The sequence below is a fragment of the Beta vulgaris genome, chromosome 1, assembly GCF_026745355.1.
Source record: "Beta vulgaris subsp. vulgaris cultivar EL10 chromosome 1, EL10.2, whole genome shotgun sequence".
Taxonomy (NCBI): domain Eukaryota; kingdom Viridiplantae; phylum Streptophyta; class Magnoliopsida; order Caryophyllales; family Amaranthaceae; genus Beta; species Beta vulgaris.
In genome coordinates this window covers 49,169,278-49,188,790 of record NC_079202.1, presented here as the reverse complement: position 1 = coordinate 49,188,790, position 19,513 = coordinate 49,169,278, and the positions used below count along the sequence as shown (strand labels likewise).

The following is a 19,513-nucleotide window of genomic DNA, read 5'->3' as shown; positions in this document are numbered from 1 at the left end:
AAAAAAAAAAAATTCAGATCTGTCAATGAAGAAACAGAGAGAAGAGGAGGGTGGGATTATGGCGGTGTGGTGCGGCGGCAGTACTGGTGCAGCGGAGGCGGTGGGGCGGCGACGGTGGTGTGGCGGTGTGTTCTACCGGTGTCCAATGGTGATGTAACCTCTGCACTTTCTCCTCTACAAATCTGGTTTTTCAGATTTTGGAGTACAATCACTTTCCACCATTTTCTTTGTCTCACACAAAACAATTATTTTTTTTTGGATTGTCGGTGATAATGTCAAGCTCGCCGGAAAATTGATGATGGTGGGCGGGTGGCTCCAGTGGCACAGTTCATAGTTCACAGTGGTGGTAAGAGGAGGAAGGAAACTGAGTAGAAAAGGGATATAAAAATACAGTATAAAATACGTATTTAGGGCGTAAATAAGAAATTTTAGGGCGTTATTTAGCAAATGAGTTATTCTGCAGAGGCCATGTGTAATGTAATATGACGCTTATTAGAACGTCGTCAGTCGACTGCTCGTGTCCAAATTATTACATACACACGTCTGTATGATGAGCACATACGCACGATAAATATCAAGCACTAGATTATGAACATAAACCCCAATATTAATAAACATGTAGTAACAAAGATGTACATATATTCATTTGGTTTATTAGTAATGTACATTAGTACATGTGTTCATTTGACTTATTATTAATGTACATTTGATTTGTTAGTTATGTACATATGCGCACCATACTTTACGCAGAAATATGTGCACCATCTAGGCATTGCTACTAAGGGGGGATGGGAGGTTTTTTTCCCAAATGGTATTAAAGAAAAAAAAAATCCAATCAAACAAAATTAAATCAAACCCATATTTGATGAATCTATCTATAATAAACTGTATCGATTGAAGTACTGCAGACCCCTTTTATTTGCTGAATCTTGCAGCTACTAATGAAATTGTTTATCATTTTTACATAAGCTGGAAAAGAACATTCTTGTTCTAACAATGTTGACCGCAATTGAACTCTCAATACCTTCATAATAACAATCTTGAACTCAACTAATGAGAACAATATCACGTACCTATAAACAAATAAACAATACTCAGAACTTTCATTGTGGGAGAAGTAGACCTCCATGGCTCCACAACAAAGAAGACAAATTACACCATAGAAAGGTTCGATAAGCTCTCATAAAGAGAGACTAATTTATTCAATAAAACAAGATAGTAGCCAAATTGATTTACATACCATCAACTTACTACATTTTCAGTTGATTACAGTTAATTTACTACCTTTGCCAAATTTAAGGCCGAATTTTTTCCCCTAACATATTATTAATGTACATACAATTCCCAAACTTATTTGTTGGACATGTAGATTTTATTGAAATTATTTTTGCTACCTTTTGCCAAATTTAAGGCAGATTTTTAAAATTGTTATAACTGTATCTCATAACTAATATCCCTTTGTAACTATTCAAAATAAAAGAAAACAAAAATCATATATACTTTTTCTATTTCACAATAAGTGAAACATAGAAAAAGTGAGGATTTATCAAGAAATGTAGAGAGAGAAAATTGGGACCACAATAAAATAGAGTGATGGAAAAAAGAGTTGTGATCCCCTCTTACTTTTCGCAATTTAGATCCTGCACCGAGGTGTAGGTAGAGGAACCTACACCTCGTGCAAAACGGCGTCGTTTTGTGTAGTTTAGGGGGGGCAAAGTTTGGCTGAGTTTTGGGTGAGTTTGGCGCCTTTTTTGAAGTGGGCCAGCTTAGTGTAGCTCATGGTATGTCATGGTGTACTTTGTAACTTACATCAATCAATCATTCATTCTATTTCTCTCTCATAAATTTTTGAAGAAGCATGTAGTCTCTCTCTTTTTTTTTCTTCTTCATTGATTTCTTTCTGAGTTTCATAAATTTCTATTATAATTTGGCAGAATTTAGTTTGGGTGATTTTCGGTTTGTATTTTGAAATTCTTTGCAAGTTTCATGGTACAAAAGTTGGAAAAATGGAAGATATTAGTGAAAACGATGTTGATAATGTTGTTCTTGATAATGCAATGGAAGATTTAGGGAATGAAGGAGGAAGTGAAGAAGATGAATTAGAGAAGAAGAATGGTATTTAGCTACCAAGCTCTTTTTTAATGTACAAATGCATGTTAGTTGATGTGCAAGAATATAATAATGTACATTGGGGAATTAAAACTGTTCAATTGGTTGACTATGAATGTACAGTGGCATTTTGTACTTTGGTTACGTATGTCAGATATGTTTAATGTTATCCCATGAAGGGTCAATATGCGCAGTCAATTTTAAGGTTGGTAGTTACATAAGTCAATCACTCACTTTGTATGTCTCTGATTTATTATGCAAGAAGCAATTTAATGCCTTGCCTCATTTATTTTTCATTTATTGTGTTGTTCATTGGAATGTTCCTTATATTTATGTATGTCTATTATAAATTCCCAAAAGGTGCAAACCTATACTGTTTTGGGATGTTTCACTGTTTTGCATGTGTAAAGCTTTATGTGTTTCATGATACTCAATTTGCCAGATGGAGGGAGAAAGTGGAAAATGATGTAATTTACGTGCATTAAAGACAATAGTACAGTTAGGATAATTTACTGATCAATTCAGTGACATCCAATGTACATTATTCTATATGAGTGTTAATATTTGGTATGTGTGAATAATTATTATTTTTTGTTATAGTGATCAATTTTAGTGAGATCCAACGTACATTATTCTATATGAGGCAAATATTAGTTATGTTTAAGGTGTAAACCTATACTGTTTTGGGATGTTTCACTGTTTTGCATGTGTAAAGCTTTATGTGTTTGATGATACTCAATTTGCCAAATGGAGGGAGAAAGTGGAAAATGATGTAATTTACGTGCATTAAAGACAATAGTACAGTTAGGATATTTTAGTGATCAATTCAGTGACATCCAATGTACATTATTCTATATGAGTGTTAATATTTGTTATGTGTTAATAATTATTTTTGTTATAGTGATCATTTAAAGTGACATCCAATGTACATTATTCTATATGAGGGTAAATATTAGTTATGTTTAATTAAATTTTTTTTTTGTCTGTAGAATATGTTGAGTGTGAGACATCTGAATTGATACACAAAGAAGTTGCCAACGATGAAGAAGCTTACAAATTATACAATGAGTATGCATTTAAATGCGGATTTGGTATCCGGAAGGGCAAAGTTTGTTGGAGATATGATACAAAGACAATCAGACAACGTTTTTTGGTTTGTAGTCGTGAAGGATTGAAAGACACAAAAGGTGGTGTGCCTAAGGTATGTGTTATGTTTTGTGTGGTTTAATGTAGGTCATGACAATATGTACATAAAATTTATATATAACTGAAAGTAAATGTTCACTAGAGTATACTTGAGGTGTGGTCATGATAATATGTACATTAGTATATCAGATGTTATTATATATAATGGTAAAATTAGTATGCATTAGGTAGTTTTTTTTTTTTTCAAATCATAGTGTTTAAAAAAACAATGCGGATGTTCATTACTGCAAAGCCAATGTTCACTAGACTATACATGATGTTCTTTTTGGCACAGGCATTCACTAAGCTTGATCAACGTTGTGGATATAAAGCGTTTATTCAATTTGATGTATCCAAAGAGTCTGGATTTTTTATTGTTACTAAGCACCATATGATTCACAATCACCCCATGGTGCCATTGAAACAAAGACATTTAATAAGATCTCATAGGAAAGTGACAGTTGAACAATTGCACATGATTAATAATTTGAGAAGTTGTGGAGTTAGGGTTGCTGAAGCTGTGCGTGTATTGAGGAAGGAAGCGGGGGGATCTGCAAATCTTGGGTTTGTGAACAGAGATGCTTATGATGCAGTTGCTACTCAAAGAAAGAAAGAACTTGATGGTTGTGATAGTAACCAACTGATAAAGAACTTTACGCAAAGACAAGCAGCGGAATATGATTTTTATTATGACGTTCGACTAGATGCTATAGGGCACTTAATAAGTTTTTTCTGGAGGGATGGAAGAATGAGAAAGGATTATGAAGTATTTGGAGATTTAGTTGTTCATGATACGACGTACCGTACGAATAAGTATGGGATGATTTGTGGTCCGTTTGTTGGGATGAACCATCACCAAAGGAACGTGATGTTTGGAGTTGGTTTCCTATTGAACGAAGACACCGATTCTTTTGTGTGGTTGTTTGACTCGTTTTTGAAGAGTATGGGAGGTAGGTCGCCGATTACCATTATGACTGACCAAGATGCCGCGATGGCGAAGGCTATAAGCATTGTTTTTCCCAATGTTATACATCGTCTGTGTATATGGCACATCGGGAAAAATTCCATCAACAATATAAAAGGTTTGAGGGGAAAGGCTGGATTTGTGGATCTATTCAATTATGTGCTAGAACATTGTGAGACCAAGAGTGAGTTCAAGCAATACTGGACAAGGTAATTGTACATTGTTGTAAGCTTAATGTTCATTAGATTCATCACAATGTTCAATGCATAATGAATATTTTTAAATTTACAGTATTAGTATGTTTTTCTGATCTGAATAATTGCGATGAATTAATGTACATTATTAAATGAGTGTTGAGAAAGGGAATGTACATTATTAAATGAATGAAATAATGTTGTATTAATGTACATTATTCTTATGTGTTTTGTACAGTATGTCATGATGTAATGTACAGTATTATATGACTGTGTACAAATTTATGTTCATTCAATAACTCATATTGTTCATTGGTTTAAGAAGCATGATCATTGGATTTATCATAGTTGTTTACTGTATTATGTATGCAGTGTGATTACCAAGTACAAGTGCGCTGCATGTCCTTGGTTGATTAGGTTGTACAAGTTAAGGAAGATGTGGTGTCCACTTTACTCCAAGGATTACTTCTCGGGGGGGGGTGCTGTCTTCTCAAAGAAGTGAGACTACAAACCATTCCTTGAATCAAAGGCTTCATAGCATGCAAGGCCTTTGTGATTTCTACAAGGTTTTTATAGATGTTGTTGAGGAATGGAGGATAGGGAGGAATGGTGAAGATTACAATGCACTTAATGGCAACAAACATCTAGCATTTGTAGATGTTAAGTTACTAAATGAGGCGAAGAAGATATATACTGTGCTGTGTATTTGACGTTTGAGGAAAATTTCATAAGAGGTGCGTCATTTTGCCAGAAACTAGTCAAGTATACCCCCCATTTCTTTGAATACCATGTGGGACGCACTGAGAAAGAATATCTAATGCATCTTGTTAGATATGACCAAGAAAATATGACAGTTGATTGCACATGCAAGTATTTCACTGAGATGGGTTTATTGTGTTCCCATTCATTGAGGATTTTTCACATACATAATGTTGAAAAAATTCCCCAAAGATACATTTTGGGTAGATGGGCAAAACATGCTATGTGTACAAGAGTTGATGATGACGTTGGGAAGGATGTAAACATTGTTCAAGCGTCGGTGTGGCGTGTTCAAACTACAAGGGATGCTTTATCCATATAAATTCAACTCAACATGACATAGCTGCTAGGAAAGTTGTGGAGAATGCTTTAAGTGATTTGAAGGCAAAGGTTGTTGCTTATTGGGAAGGTTGATGAATCAATCACCATTGATGACGTGCAAAATTTGTTATATCCTGTTGTTAAAGATCCACCTAAGAAGAGGAAGAAATGAACTAGAAATGTGAGGTTGAAAAGCACTGTGGAGAAGCAGGTGAACAGGTTAAGAGGGTGGAAGAAAACTGCTGAGAAAGCTGCATTGAGGAACAAGGCAAAAGCGCAAAAATCTGTCCAGGTAATCATTGTATAATTCTATCCCCCAGATGTTCATCTGTTATTGTAACATGTTCATTATTGGATAATTTGAATAGTAGGATATCATGATGGCATATTTTGTGTTTTTGATGTACATTGGTATTATATGTGTTAATCTGTTTTTGTTACATGTTCATTGTATTACTTTGTTACATGTTCATTGTGTGGATATGCTGAAACGATGTACATTCTATATATTCAGAATGTTCTTTGTGTCTTCGTTATGTTGTACATTTTTAACTAGGGGAATGGTCAGTGTAATTATTGTTACATGTTCATTGTGTGGATATGCTGAAAAGATGTACATTCTATATACTGATAATGTTCTTTGTGTCTTCGTTTTGTTGTACATTTTCAACAGGGAGAATGGGTCAGTGTAATTATAAGTTAATTTTTTTAAATTAGTGTAGCCAGCTAACTTTGACTATTACAGGAATACATTGATATCCCTGAAGAAAGCATTGTAGCTCACTCAACACAGAACAAGTCTCTTTTTGATGTGTATGGCCCTGATGATTATTGCCCTATTAACCACATCCCTGGGGAAGGTAGTAAAGATGAGCAGCCGCATCACAAAGCCGCCTTGGAAGTCTACCACGAATATTCTGAGAAGCTGTTCGGTAATTGAGAGGCGATATTTTGGTCACCTAACATGAATATTTTTGAAGAGCTTTTTGGGAAATGAAACGTAGTCCGCCATGAATGAGTTGTTATTTTTTGTTTTTTTTTTGCAATGGATGTAGCTCATTCACGTTGTACTTGGTCCAAAACACCCAAAAAACTCCTTATTATGAATTGGAGGTTGTGTTAACTTATACAATGTTTATAATTGGTGTATATGTTAACTCTAGGCAGTGAACATAAAAGTATTTGATAATGTACATGCTAAAGATATGGGTAAAGAAGTTTGTATTTTGGCACATGTGATGTATAAATGGTGAAGTCACACTTTTGAATGTTTGGAATCACTTGAAAGCAGGAGGTATTATTTGAAAATATGTTACGAAGTGTGTATAATTATTTAAATGTTTGAACTATGGAGAAAATTGATGTGAACATAAAAGGAATGATAATGTACGACCTATATAATGAAGTAAATAGCAAATTTGTTCAAGTCACACATGGGATAGAATATGTCAAATATTTTGAAGTTAACAACTCAAAAGTTAGTAGCTGTTGCTATACAAAAGGAATGGTATTGTTTTGTTAACACAAAAGTAATTCTAGAAATGTTTGGTTTAGTACAACAAAAAAAGTGAGTATTAAATTGTTGAAGAGTGCGGAGTTGAATCTATGTGTGTTTGGACTTCCCTTTAGCTTGTGCTTTGGCAGAATCAGCAACCCAGGCAGCACGGTTGTTGACTTGCTCACAAGAATGTCAATGCAGTACTGGATTCTCAGTTTCTTGATCTTGTCAAACTGAGAAGAAATGAATTGTGTGAGGTTTAGGAATAGGAGTAAGACATGGGGTGGCTAGCGTATTAAAATCAATGTACATGCAAATGACATACAATGAACATCTAAGTAAATACATTGTACATGTGAAGGACATAAAATGAAGAATTAAGTAAAATGTACATGTGAAAGAGATAAACCAAACACTAACCTAAAATACAATGTACATGAATATATGAAGAAGTATATTTTGACTGGACAAAGGAACAAGATAATGTGCTTGATAAAAAAACTTGCAGTGAACATCATATTGTCTTTAGTGTACATGTTGAAGAGATGCAATGATAACATAAGTAATGTACATGTGAAGACATGTACTGACTATCATAAGTCAAGCATTGTACATGCAAGGGACATAAAATGAACATCATGTTGTCCGTAATGTACATATGAAAGACATGCAATGATTATCTAAGTATTGTACATGTAAAAGACATGCAGTGAATATGTTCAATAAGAAGTATATTTTTGTTTGAAGAGTTGCTTACATTATCAGCTATGAGGCCAGTTTCAAAGTTGTTTTCCCATTCACCGTTATATTTTTCCATGTGTCGCATTGCGAAAATCCCACAGTCATAGGTGTTGGAGTTAGTTCTCCAGGGCATTTCCACTATGCGAGGCCTAAGAGGTGTACTTATCATGTTGAAGCCAAGGGATACCAGGAACCTACCATAAGCAATGGCCAATAGGTGAGAAGATTGTAAAAAGATGGGGTAGCGCTTGATGAAATTGGTTGAACTTACAATTTAGCTGGGTAGTCTTTATATTTGTCGTGAATGGAGACATTCTCTGGCAATATTCTTTGTCAAGTATGTCCAAAGTCATTTTGTTGAAGTTTAAGCAGAAGACATAGAAGTGGTCTGATGCGCACACAGGGAAGAAAACCTGGGATATTAAGATGTACAATCAATATCATTTAGAGAACAATCAATATAACGTCAGTGTACATTAGTGTAAAATCATGATGAGTATAGAGGAAAATGGAAAAAGTACAATCAATATCATTAAGAGAACAATTAATATGAAGGCAGTGTACATTGAATAACTAACAATATGGTCATAGAGTTAAGACAATAGCAGTGAATGACAATGTACATTAAAATTACTGGCAATATAGTGTACATATAGACAGTAGCAGTGAGTTGATATGGGAATATAGTTAAGATGATATGGCGAGAGAAGTGGCGAAACAATGTACATATAGACAATAGAAGTGAACAATAGGTAAAAGGAAAATGTACATTCAAATAAGTGGCAATATAGTGAACAATCAAAGCACTAAAACATACATAACAATATGGAAAGTGTCAAACCAATGTACATGTAGACATACAATATCAGTGAGCAGTCACGTAAGATACAATGTACATTAATGACAGTATTGATAGAGCTTACCAACTCAAACTGGTCAACATGTGTAATGCCCTGTTCTCTGCACTCATATGTGAGCCTCTCCACAAATTGTTCCATCCTTGTATTTTCAGTGAGTCTTGCAGTCTTCCTATCTTCCTCCGCTTGCTCAGGGGTGCTCGGGGGAGGATTTGAAGCATTGGGGAACAATAAGTGCTTTCAAGAAATTAGGGTTAGAATACATAAAAAAAGTAATTTAAAAGAAATAGAAAAATTAAATGAAAGAGATGTACATGTGCTATAGTTGAAAAGAAAAGTCGTTAAGTGGAGCCGGGCATTCGATCCGACTTACGGTGGTTTAGGATACGTGCCCATGCATCAAGGAAGCCGTTCCAAATTTCCACATCATCCCCCAAAGAAAGGAAGTGGGATCTGTTGAGGAATGTGTTACCATCATCGTAGAGCAAGTCCCTGAGGTTGAGCAAGAGGTAATCAGTAATTAATGTACAAGTAATTAATACCAATTTTGAATAGTAGTGGTATACACTTGTTAAGGATTAGTTACATAGTGGAATTATATTAGCTAATGTACAACAGAGGTCAGACACAAAGTACACGAGCATATTTGTTAATGTACATCCATAAAGAGAGACAAGAGGGGAAGTAGTTTAAAACACAAAGTACATGAATATATTTGTTAATGTACATTCATGTAGAGGCAAGTCCCTTAGGTTGAGCAAGAGTTATTCAATAATTAATGTTCAAGTAAATAATACCAATTTTGAATAGTAGTGGTTCACACTTGATAAGGATTAGTTATATAGTGGAATTATATTAGCTAATGTACAGCAGAGGTGAAACACAAAGTACATGAGCTCTTTTGTTAATGTACATGCATGAAGAGAGACAAGGAGGGCAAGTAGTTCTAAACACAAAGTACATTAATATATTTGTAATGTACATTCATGTAGAGGCAAGTAGCTTATAACTTACTCATTATCTCCAGCTTCAAAAGCAAAGTCTGCCAAGTAGGTGTTGTCTATTTGTCGCTTTCCTCTTTTCTCTTCTATTAGGTGGGAGTACTTGACCAAATATGGAGATCGAAAAATTGCTGGTTTGATTATTGTGCGGCGTGGCCTGCTTGTAGTAATTCCGATCGATAAATCTTGATTTCTAGATTATGCAATGTAAAATAGTAAAATGTGAACTTGGAAGTTATTAGGTACTGCACAGAAGATAAAGATTAAGATGAGTTACCGGGGTGGGGGTGATTGATCTTCTGACCTTGATTCGTCATCTCTTTCAAATTAAACAAACGTAGTACAAGTTAGGATGTGGCGAGGAAGAACTTATGATTTGGCAAGGAAAAATGATAATAAATGCATACCTCATTAAACTACTCAGAAGCGAGTCAGCTGTATAATCCTCCATTTGCATTGGATCATCATACATAACACTATGGGTTTTAAAATTAGCAATGAACAAAAGAACCCATACTAAAACATCAAGCATTATACAATGATCAACCTTAATAAAGGAATGAACATAAAGGCGAGCCCAATGTACAACACTATGCAATCATATGAGCAATCATATGGTTATATATATATGATCACAATGATCATTAGGAAGCAACACAGTGTACAATAATAAGCAATGAACATAGGGAGTTAGTAAAGTAGAATGAACATTCAGGGGAGTAGAATGAACAACCAAAATAAACCAATGAACATACATGGGGAGTAGAATGTACAACACTATAATAGAATTAGATTAGCTGGAGAAGATAATAGATCACAATGATCATCAGAAAAATTCTCAAATGAACAATAAGTAGGGTACATTGATCAGGTGCATTGATCATTTGCACGTTACTGAGCAATCACAATACACCAATGAACATAAAGGGGAGTAACTCAGACATTCAATAGCCGAAGTAAACTAGTGAACATCATGTAGTGTTCAATGTACAAGACAAGATGATCATCATTTGAGAATGTTAGAGGTTAGGGTAGTATAATGAACATACAGGGTAGTACAATGAACAACCACAACAAACCAATGATCATACATGGGGAGTACAATGAACAACCACAACAAACCAATGATCATACAGGCGGAGTAGAATGTACAATACCAAACAAGACATCAAATGAACTAGATACCTTTCATTTGATTGGATGTGAGGTTGGTGTGTAAAGACATCTACTTCAGCGTTGAAACTGGGGTAAATCCAATCATAAATATATTAAAAACCATTGGGATATGTCTACTAAGAAAGCACTCACACAAAGGAAATATCCAGGGGAACAAATGTAACTAGTTCATGTTAGTGAATTAGTGAAAATACTGGGGCAATGAGCCAAGAGTACAGTATCAAAGTTAGTCCACATAGGGATTACCCCTTAGGCGGATCATTGTTAGGCTTGGTGGACTAGAAGATTTTATCAACATGTAGGTCCTCGTGATCTTTGAAAAAATCACCCAGCGACAGAGAGGGGGAAAATGAGGAAGATGGTTGATCTTGTCGTTGTGGAGGCCTGCCCATGCTTAACTCCAAGTCCAGGCTGAAAGTTGGGCCATCAAACCCACCTGGTGCTTCATTCGGTTTGAGATGTGATTGAACAACCTGGTCCACCATCTCCCAAAGCTCCGAGGAGTGGAAAAATGCGGCATCTTGACTCAGAACAGAGGGGTTGCCTTGATCAGGGAGAGGGTTGGGAGTAGGATTGATTGAAGGTTGCGCGGCATTTTCATACCGAGTCCAAATGGCCTGAATTATGGATGGGGCGAAGCTGCTAACGGTGGGATCCAGATTGAGATGCGGGCCTTGGTTCAGCAAGGCCGTCAACTCAATGAGATTAGCGGTGAACTTGGAACAAAGATTGATGAAATTTGATTTCCAGGACTGAAGTATAATAAATAATTGTTAGAATACTGTATATGTGTGATAAATATATAACATATAGATTTGTTTTAAAAGAAAGGGGGCACCTCAAGGTCATGGGGTGGTTGTTGTTGTTGTTCAGGATGTTGCTGGTGCTGTTGCTGTAAGAAATCCCAAAATACAATCTGTAAGTACTCAATGTACAAAGTGTAACTAACCAATGTACAAAAGCACAGTTGACAATGTACAACATCACAGTGAACACTGTACAACCAGAAATCAGGGACAAGAAGGTGGTGTACATTGTTCAATCCAGGAATTATATGTGTATACAAAAATAAGTTGAGTGTAAGGAATTAAGATGAGTTAATGTACATCTTGATAAACAGAGTGTACATGAAGACAATTATAGTGCACACCAGTATATATGTATTTAATATGTAAGAAGGTGGTGTTCATTGTTCAAAGCTGAAATTATATGTGTATACAAATAATGTGTATAAAAAATAATTTGTACAACCAGAAGGAATTACCTGTTGTTGCTGATTTTGTTGTTGTTGATGTCGTTGTTGTTGGAGTTGTTGCTGACACAAAGAAGTAAGTGACTGTAAGCACAATGTAGAAATTATACATCCTGATAAACCGTATGTACAATAGATGTACAACAATGTACAACACGATAAAGCTGGTGAACATTAAGACAATTACAGTGAACAGCACACAAGTATATATATTTAATGTGAACCTGTTGTTGTTGTTGTTGATCTTCTTGTTGTTGTTGGGGTTGTTGTTGTTGTAAATTTTGCTGCTGAAGTAGAGTATTGTTAGGACAATGTACATTATACATGGCAAAAGAACAGATTATGAATATATGTTAGAGAAGGTGGATTACTTGTTGTTGTTGTTCATCTTGTTGCCCGTGCATGGGAGCAGTAATCCTTGGGAGGACAGTCCCCATCCCAACTCCGGACTTGAATTCCCAAGAGATCCTGCTCTTGATAATTTCCCGTTTCCATATAGAGAGTAGAGGGAATTGACGGGGAGGCTTGTGTAGTTCCTTCTGTAGACGATCAAAATAGCAGACCTAGCAAATAGTAGAGCAAATATAGTATTGTGCATTAAGTCATTCACATTTAGAAAACAGATGGTGGATAGTAATGTACAATCCAGAGAAGACAGTGAACAATCAATACAAAGCAATGTACATTAAGACATTCACATAAGTAATAATGTACATTTAGTCATCCACATACAAGAATACAAAAAATAGGGACAATTGGACAAAGATAGTGAACAATCTATACAATACAAGAAGAGATAAGACAAAGGCATATTATGGGAAGCCATGGACATAGGGACAGTATCGCCATAATTCAATGTTCAAAATAATGTACAACGGGACTAAAATAGTGAACAATCAATACAATGCATATGGACAATATATTAATGTAGTAACATGTACATTTAGAAACAGATGGTGCACAGTAATGTACAACTCATAGAAGACAGTGAACAATCAATAAAAAGAAATGTACATTAAGTCATTCACATAAGTAATAATGTACATTTAGTCATCCACATACAAGAATACAAGAAATAGGGACAATCTAAGTAGGAATGTACAACGAGATAAGGGAAGTGAACAATACATAATGAAATATTGTACATTAGAAACTTAATGTTCAAAATAATGTACAACGGCACTAAAATAGTGAACAATCAATGCAATGCCAAGGTACATTAATGTAGTAACATCACAAGAAGAGATCAGACAGTGGCATATGGACAATATATCAATGTAATACATAGGTGGCATATGTGTACCTGTAAGAAAGGCAGAGGACCAGAAAAGAATCTAGTGGTATCCTCCTGCCAAGCACGAGCTGAATGAAGCAATGATTCAGTGGTGTACTTGCACCAGTTGTAGTTGGGGATGTTGTTGATGTCAATGGTAGCTGACAAGAAGTTTGTGAGAGGATGGGGGTTCAGGGTTGATTTAATGCAGCAGTTAACGGCCACCACTAGGAAGGTCCTCTTCCAGTTGTCCGTAACTGGCACTGCGACATCAGCAAGCTGCGTCGCCATTGTAGAAATGTATGGCGAACCCCGTTGGACGCCAACATATTCCCTCCAGTCCTCGATCATACTCCTGAAGTCAGCATCATTCTCCTGCAATTCCTTGGTCTCATCAACGACCAAGCCTCCTAGTGGAATCCCATACACCAAGTGGATATCGATTTCCCTGATATCGATTTCCTTGCCTCGGCATAGCAAGATGGAGCCACTACCCACACAGTATCGGCTTACGAGCCTAGCGCAGAAGATGGGGTCATTCCTTGGCATGTCTAGCTCAAGTAGACCACCGAAGCCCATGTCAATGATTGCTTGCTTCTTCTCAGGTTGATCAGCAATAGCAGCGATGAAGGCTTGGAATGGTGTTGTACTATGTCTGACCTTCACACAGGGCTCAGTAGGTTTTTTTGTCTTTTTTGGTGGGGGCTTGACATCAGGAGGTGAATCACTATAATGGACATGTAAAGAGAGTGCAATGTTATTTTAGGCAATAACAATGTACACAAAACATAACCAGTGTGACTATTGTACAAATAAGGCATAATACTAGTGTACATTCAGTTACACATAAAGTACATTCAGCAAATACTATTGTACATGTACATCCAATAGAATAATAGTGTTCATTCAATTACAACAAGTAAGCAATAGTGTACATTCAATTACACAAAAAGAACATTCAGTAAAATACTATTGTACATGAAAATCCAGCAGAATAATAGTGTACATACTTGACATAATGCACAAAGAAATGCAATGTTCATTTTAGTCAAGTACAATGTACACATAACATAATCAGTCTGACTAGAAGAATACATAATGTACAAACAAGGTATAGCAACAGTGTACATTCAATTACACATAAAGTACATTCAGCAAATACTATTGTACATGTACATCCAATAGAATATTAGTGTTCATTCAATTACAAACAAGGTATAGCAAGAGTGTACATTCAATTACACAAAAAGAACATTCAGTAAAATACTATTGTACATGAAAATCCAACAGAATAATAGTGTACATACTTGACATAATGCACAAAGAAATGCAATGTTCATTTTAGCCAAGTACAATGTACACAGAACATAATCAGTCTGACTAGAAGAATACATAATGTACAAACAAGGTATAGCAACAGTGTACATTCAATTACACATAAAGTACATTCAGCAAATAATATTGTACATGTACATCCAATAGAATAATAGTGTTCATTCAATTACAAACAAGGTATAGCAAGAGTGTACATTCAAGTACACATAAAGTACATCCAGCAAATACTAGTGTACATGTCATGCAGAAATAAGCCAGGCAATAAATAATATACATGACTGGATAAATAATGTACAAACACGTATAATTAATTGTACATTCAGTATACCTGGACTTAGCAGCCTTCTTTTCCTTGGGAGCTGAACTCTTAGTTGTAGTTTTGTCTTTGCCCTTGCCATTTTTGATTTTCAGGGCCTGCTCTGATGCTTTCCTCTTTCCAGGCTTTGTGGTATCTGCTTCAAGTGGGGACTTGCCCTTCGCAGCCTTGGAAGTTGTGGCAGCCTTGGAAGTTGAAATTTTCATTCTCTTACTGGGGCGGGTGCTGTAAGATGTAGGTGCAAATGTAGTTATGTGAAAAAATGAACATTAAAGAAGGTAGTGTCAATGAACATACGCTTGGGCACTTTTCCTTGCCCTGGCCCTCAGCACACCAATTGGAACCCTGCATGTCAATATGCAATGTACATGAGGGTAAAAGAAAGGAACATGTATACATTAGTTTGCACATGAAGTATATATAATTTAACATATTTCTTACTCTTCATCATCGTCTGTTTCATCTTCTGCAGGGTTTTTTTCAGGACTGGGAGGTGTTGGAATAGGTTCAGAGTCAGTAGTAGGGGGCCTGACAGTGTACAACAAATGTAACACAGTAAACATGTATGGGACTAACAATGTACAACAAATATACCACAATGTACACTCAATATAATATTAATGTACAAAGACTAACATCTCATACAAGAACATATATGGTCATACAAATATACAATGAACAATTGAAAACAAAAAGTGTACAATAAAGATCCAGGAATGTACGATACAAGAGTGTACATTAGCAGTGTAGTGCATGTTCATTAGTAGGGGGCCTGGCATTGTACAACAATTGTTACACTATAAACACTTTAAGCTAGTACAAATGTACAATGAACACTTTAGAACAAACAAATAATGTACATGTATGACTTAAACAAAGTACATTGTATGACTTAAACAAAGTAATTAAGAACAAACAAATAATGGTTGGAATGGCCTCAACAATGAACATGTATGACTTAAACAAAGTACAATATATGTAATTAAGAACAAACAAATAATGTACATGCACTTACATCTCAGTATTGGGTGGAATGGCCTCATTCTCAAGAACAGGCGTTCTGGCAATAAACAAGAGTGTACATATATGTAATTAAAATTGTACAAATGTACAATAAACGTTCATTAATCAACAAGATAACAGTAAGTAGTGTACAATCATAATATACTTACTTATCAGTTGTTCTGGTGGTGCTTAAATCATTAGGAGTATGTTCTTTCTCAGTCGAAGGAGGACTGTAAATAGAGTGTACATATATGTAATTAAAATTCTAGAACCTTTATGCTAATACCAATGCAGAAGAACATTGTACATTAACAGAATGTACATTTGTAATAGAAACAGTGAACACAATATATATAAGGAATGTACAATGAACGTTTATGAAACTAGCCTAACCATATATAAGGTAACAATGTACAATAAGTATCAACAGTAATGTACAACATGATATAGGCATTGTACAACAGTGAACAACTTATGAAACTAGCCTAACAATATATAAGGTAACAATGTACAACATGATATAGGCATTGTATAACAGTGAACAACAAGTATAATTTCAATGTACAACAACTTACATCTCAGTATTGGGTGGAATTTGCTCATTTTATGTAGGAATCTGTTCATTTTCAGCAGGAATCTGCTCTTTTTCAGGTGGAGGAGGGCTGTAATTTTAGGAGCAAACAGAATGTACATTTATAATAGAAACAGTGAACACAATATATATAAGAAATGTACAATGAACGTTTATGAAACTAGCCTAACCATATATAAGGTAACAATGTACAATAAGGATCAACAGTAATGTACAACATGATATAGGCATTGTACAACAGTGAACAACTTATGAAACTAGCCTAACAATATATAAGGTAACAATGTACAACATGATATAGGCATTGTACAACAGTGAACAACAAGTATAATTTCAATGTACAACAACTTACATCTCAGTATTGGGTGGAATTTGCTCATTTTCAGGTGGAGGAGGGTTGTAATTTTAGGAGCAAACAGTAAACAGAATGTACATTTATGCTTGAAACAGTAAACACCAAAGGTATTAGAAATGTACAATGTATGGATTGCAATGAACAACAACTTACAACAACTTACATTTCAATATTGGTTGGAATATGCTCATTTTCAGTAGGAATCTCTTCATTTTCAGCAAGAATCTGCTCTTTTTCAGTTGTAGGAGGGCTGTAATTTTAGGAGCAAACAGTAAACAAAATGTACATTTATGCTTGAAACAGTTAACACAAAAGGTATTAGAAATGTAGGATGAACGTTCAATAAGGTACTAGTGTACAATAAGGTTTAAGTAATGTACAACATTCTAAAGGCATTGTACAAAGGTTCAACAGTGAACATGTATGACTTTCAATGCTACCCAAACAAACTAGTTTAACAAAGTACAATGAACATGTATGGATTGCAATGAACACAAGTATAATTTCAATGTACAACAACTTACATCTCAGTATTGGTTGGAATTGCCTCATTTTCAGTAGGAATCTGTTCACTTTCAGTAGGAATCTTTTCTTTTTCAGTCGATGGGGGGCTGACATTTTTTGTAGCAAACAGTAAACGGTGAGAAATAATGTTGTTTTTGGTAAATGCACTGTGCACAATTAACACACACAAATGTACAATTAGAGTTGTTGTCAATGAACATTAAGGAGATGGTCAGTGTACAAGTATAACAAATAGTGTACATTTTATCCCTAGTAGAACCCACAATTAACAGACACAAATGTACAATTAGAGTTGTTGTCAATGAACAATAAGGAGATGGTCAGTGTACAAGTAGAACATCAGTGTTGAGGCGCTTACATGTCAGTACCAGGTCGAGTTGTTTCTGGTTCAGTAGTAGGTTGCTTGCCATTAAACATCACATTTTATAGAATGTACATGAACATCAGAGTATGAGATCATATTTATAAAGTACAAACAAGTGAAAAAAATGTACATTCTGTACTTACTTCTCAGATGTGGTGGAATTAGAAGCATTGCTAGGATCTGTTTGCTTTTCAGTAGAAGCTGCTATGGTGGGCCTGTCAATGTGGGCAAAACATTCCAACATGAACAGGCATGCTAACACAAATGTACAAGTTAGGACTAAAGACAAAAATGTACTTACTCTTCAACAACTACAGGTGTGGGTCCTAGTTGCTGTTCAGTAGATTCTGTTGTGGGGGGACCTTTTGGAGGGCTGTCATTGTAGATTGGCATTTAGTTATTGAAGAACAAAACAGTCAAGAATGTTCAACTATCCAATAAGAATGTACATTAATCATCACACAATGTACAACACTGTGATTAATTAGTGTTCTTACTTCTCTGTTTCAAGGGTGGGTCCTGTTTGCTGTTCACTAGATTCTGCGAGGGTGGGACCTCTTGGAGGGCTGTTATTGTACATTGGTATTTAGTTATTGAACAACAAAGAAGTCAATAATGTACAACAAAGCAAGATAGTTAAATTTTTCAATAGAGTACAGTTCTAATAAAGTACAACTAGCCAACAAGAGTATAAAAGAATGTACATTGGAAATTAGACAGTGTACAACAGGGTGATAAATTAGTGTACTTACCTATTTGTTGCAGGTGTGGATCCTGTTTGCTGTTCAGTTGTTGGAGGGCTGTCATTGTACATTGGCCATTTAGTTATTGTCAGTGATTTTGGCATTGTGTAAATTAAATAAGGACATGTCCCATTGTAATGTACAAGTAGACATAACTCATTGTACAATTTTTTGATTAACATATTTCATAGAAATTGGTACCAGTTTGTATCAAAATGGACCATGCAACCAAGTTTGTATCAAATTACCAATATAAATCCACACTTTCAAGTAAAATGTTCAACAAATACATTGTCATCGAATGTACAATTAATTTGGCATAATGTACATTAAATAAGGACATGTCCCATTGTACATTACGGTTTCAATAAAGAACAACCAAGTTTCAATAATGTACAACTAGATATAACGCAATGTACAATGACTTCATTAACATATTTCATATGCATTGGTACCTATTTGTATCAAAATGGACCATGCAACCTATCAAATTACCAATATCAAAGTCCACCATGGAAGAAGAACGGACATGCAAAGTACATTTCGCAACACACAATGTACACCACATCAAACCTAAACCAAAATTGTTCAATTACAACCGTAATTCTACTTAAATTTTGTAATGTACAATGGGCATCACACAATGAACAAACAAAAAATACATTTTTTTGTACAATCTTCAACAATCAACAGGATTTAGTACTCAACAACAAAAAATGTTCAATTACTAACATGCGAAGTACAATTCGCAACACACAATGTACACCACATCAACCTTAAACGGAAATTATTCGATTACAACCGAAATTGAACCTAAATTGCAAATTTTTTATCAATGCACAACCAAAATTATAGACATGCGAAATAACAAAAAACAATTTCTTTGTACAATTTCAACAATCCAGAGTGATGAGTACTCAATTTCTTCACCAAAAATTTAATATATAA

At 35.1% G+C, this 19,513-nt stretch overlaps 3 protein-coding genes across 3 annotated transcripts; 1 reads left to right on the top strand and 2 right to left on the bottom strand.

Moving 5' to 3' along the window:
* The first annotated feature begins 2,006 nt into the window (after positions 1–2,006).
* LOC125499590 (protein FAR1-RELATED SEQUENCE 5-like) lies at positions 2,007–6,472 on the top strand. Its single transcript, XM_057392335.1, has 5 exons — positions 2,007–2,115; positions 3,099–3,310; positions 3,590–4,467; positions 6,089–6,167; positions 6,278–6,472. The coding sequence occupies exons 1-5, from the start codon at positions 2,007–2,009 to the stop codon at positions 6,470–6,472; spliced, it is 1,473 nt and encodes a 490-aa protein (XP_057248318.1).
* A 4,592-nt stretch (positions 6,473–11,064) lies between these two features.
* Positions 11,065–15,307, bottom strand: LOC130590263 (uncharacterized). The gene is made up of 6 exons (XM_057392329.1): positions 14,994–15,307; positions 13,361–14,057; positions 12,429–12,620; positions 12,070–12,141; positions 11,644–11,721; positions 11,065–11,557 (listed from the first exon to the last, which is right to left on the bottom strand). Exons 1-6 carry the CDS (start codon positions 15,185–15,187, stop codon positions 11,084–11,086), a joined length of 1,707 nt encoding a protein of 568 aa, XP_057248312.1. The 5' UTR covers positions 15,188–15,307; the 3' UTR covers positions 11,065–11,083.
* LOC125492263 (uncharacterized) lies at positions 15,266–18,669 on the bottom strand. The gene is made up of 9 exons (XM_048634434.2): positions 18,575–18,669; positions 18,320–18,388; positions 18,124–18,195; positions 17,966–18,037; positions 17,458–17,604; positions 17,097–17,183; positions 15,997–16,041; positions 15,423–15,509; positions 15,266–15,326 (listed from the first exon to the last, which is right to left on the bottom strand). Exons 1-9 carry the CDS (start codon positions 18,667–18,669, stop codon positions 15,266–15,268), a joined length of 735 nt encoding a protein of 244 aa, XP_048490391.2.
* Between the last annotated feature and the right edge of the window lie 844 nt (positions 18,670–19,513).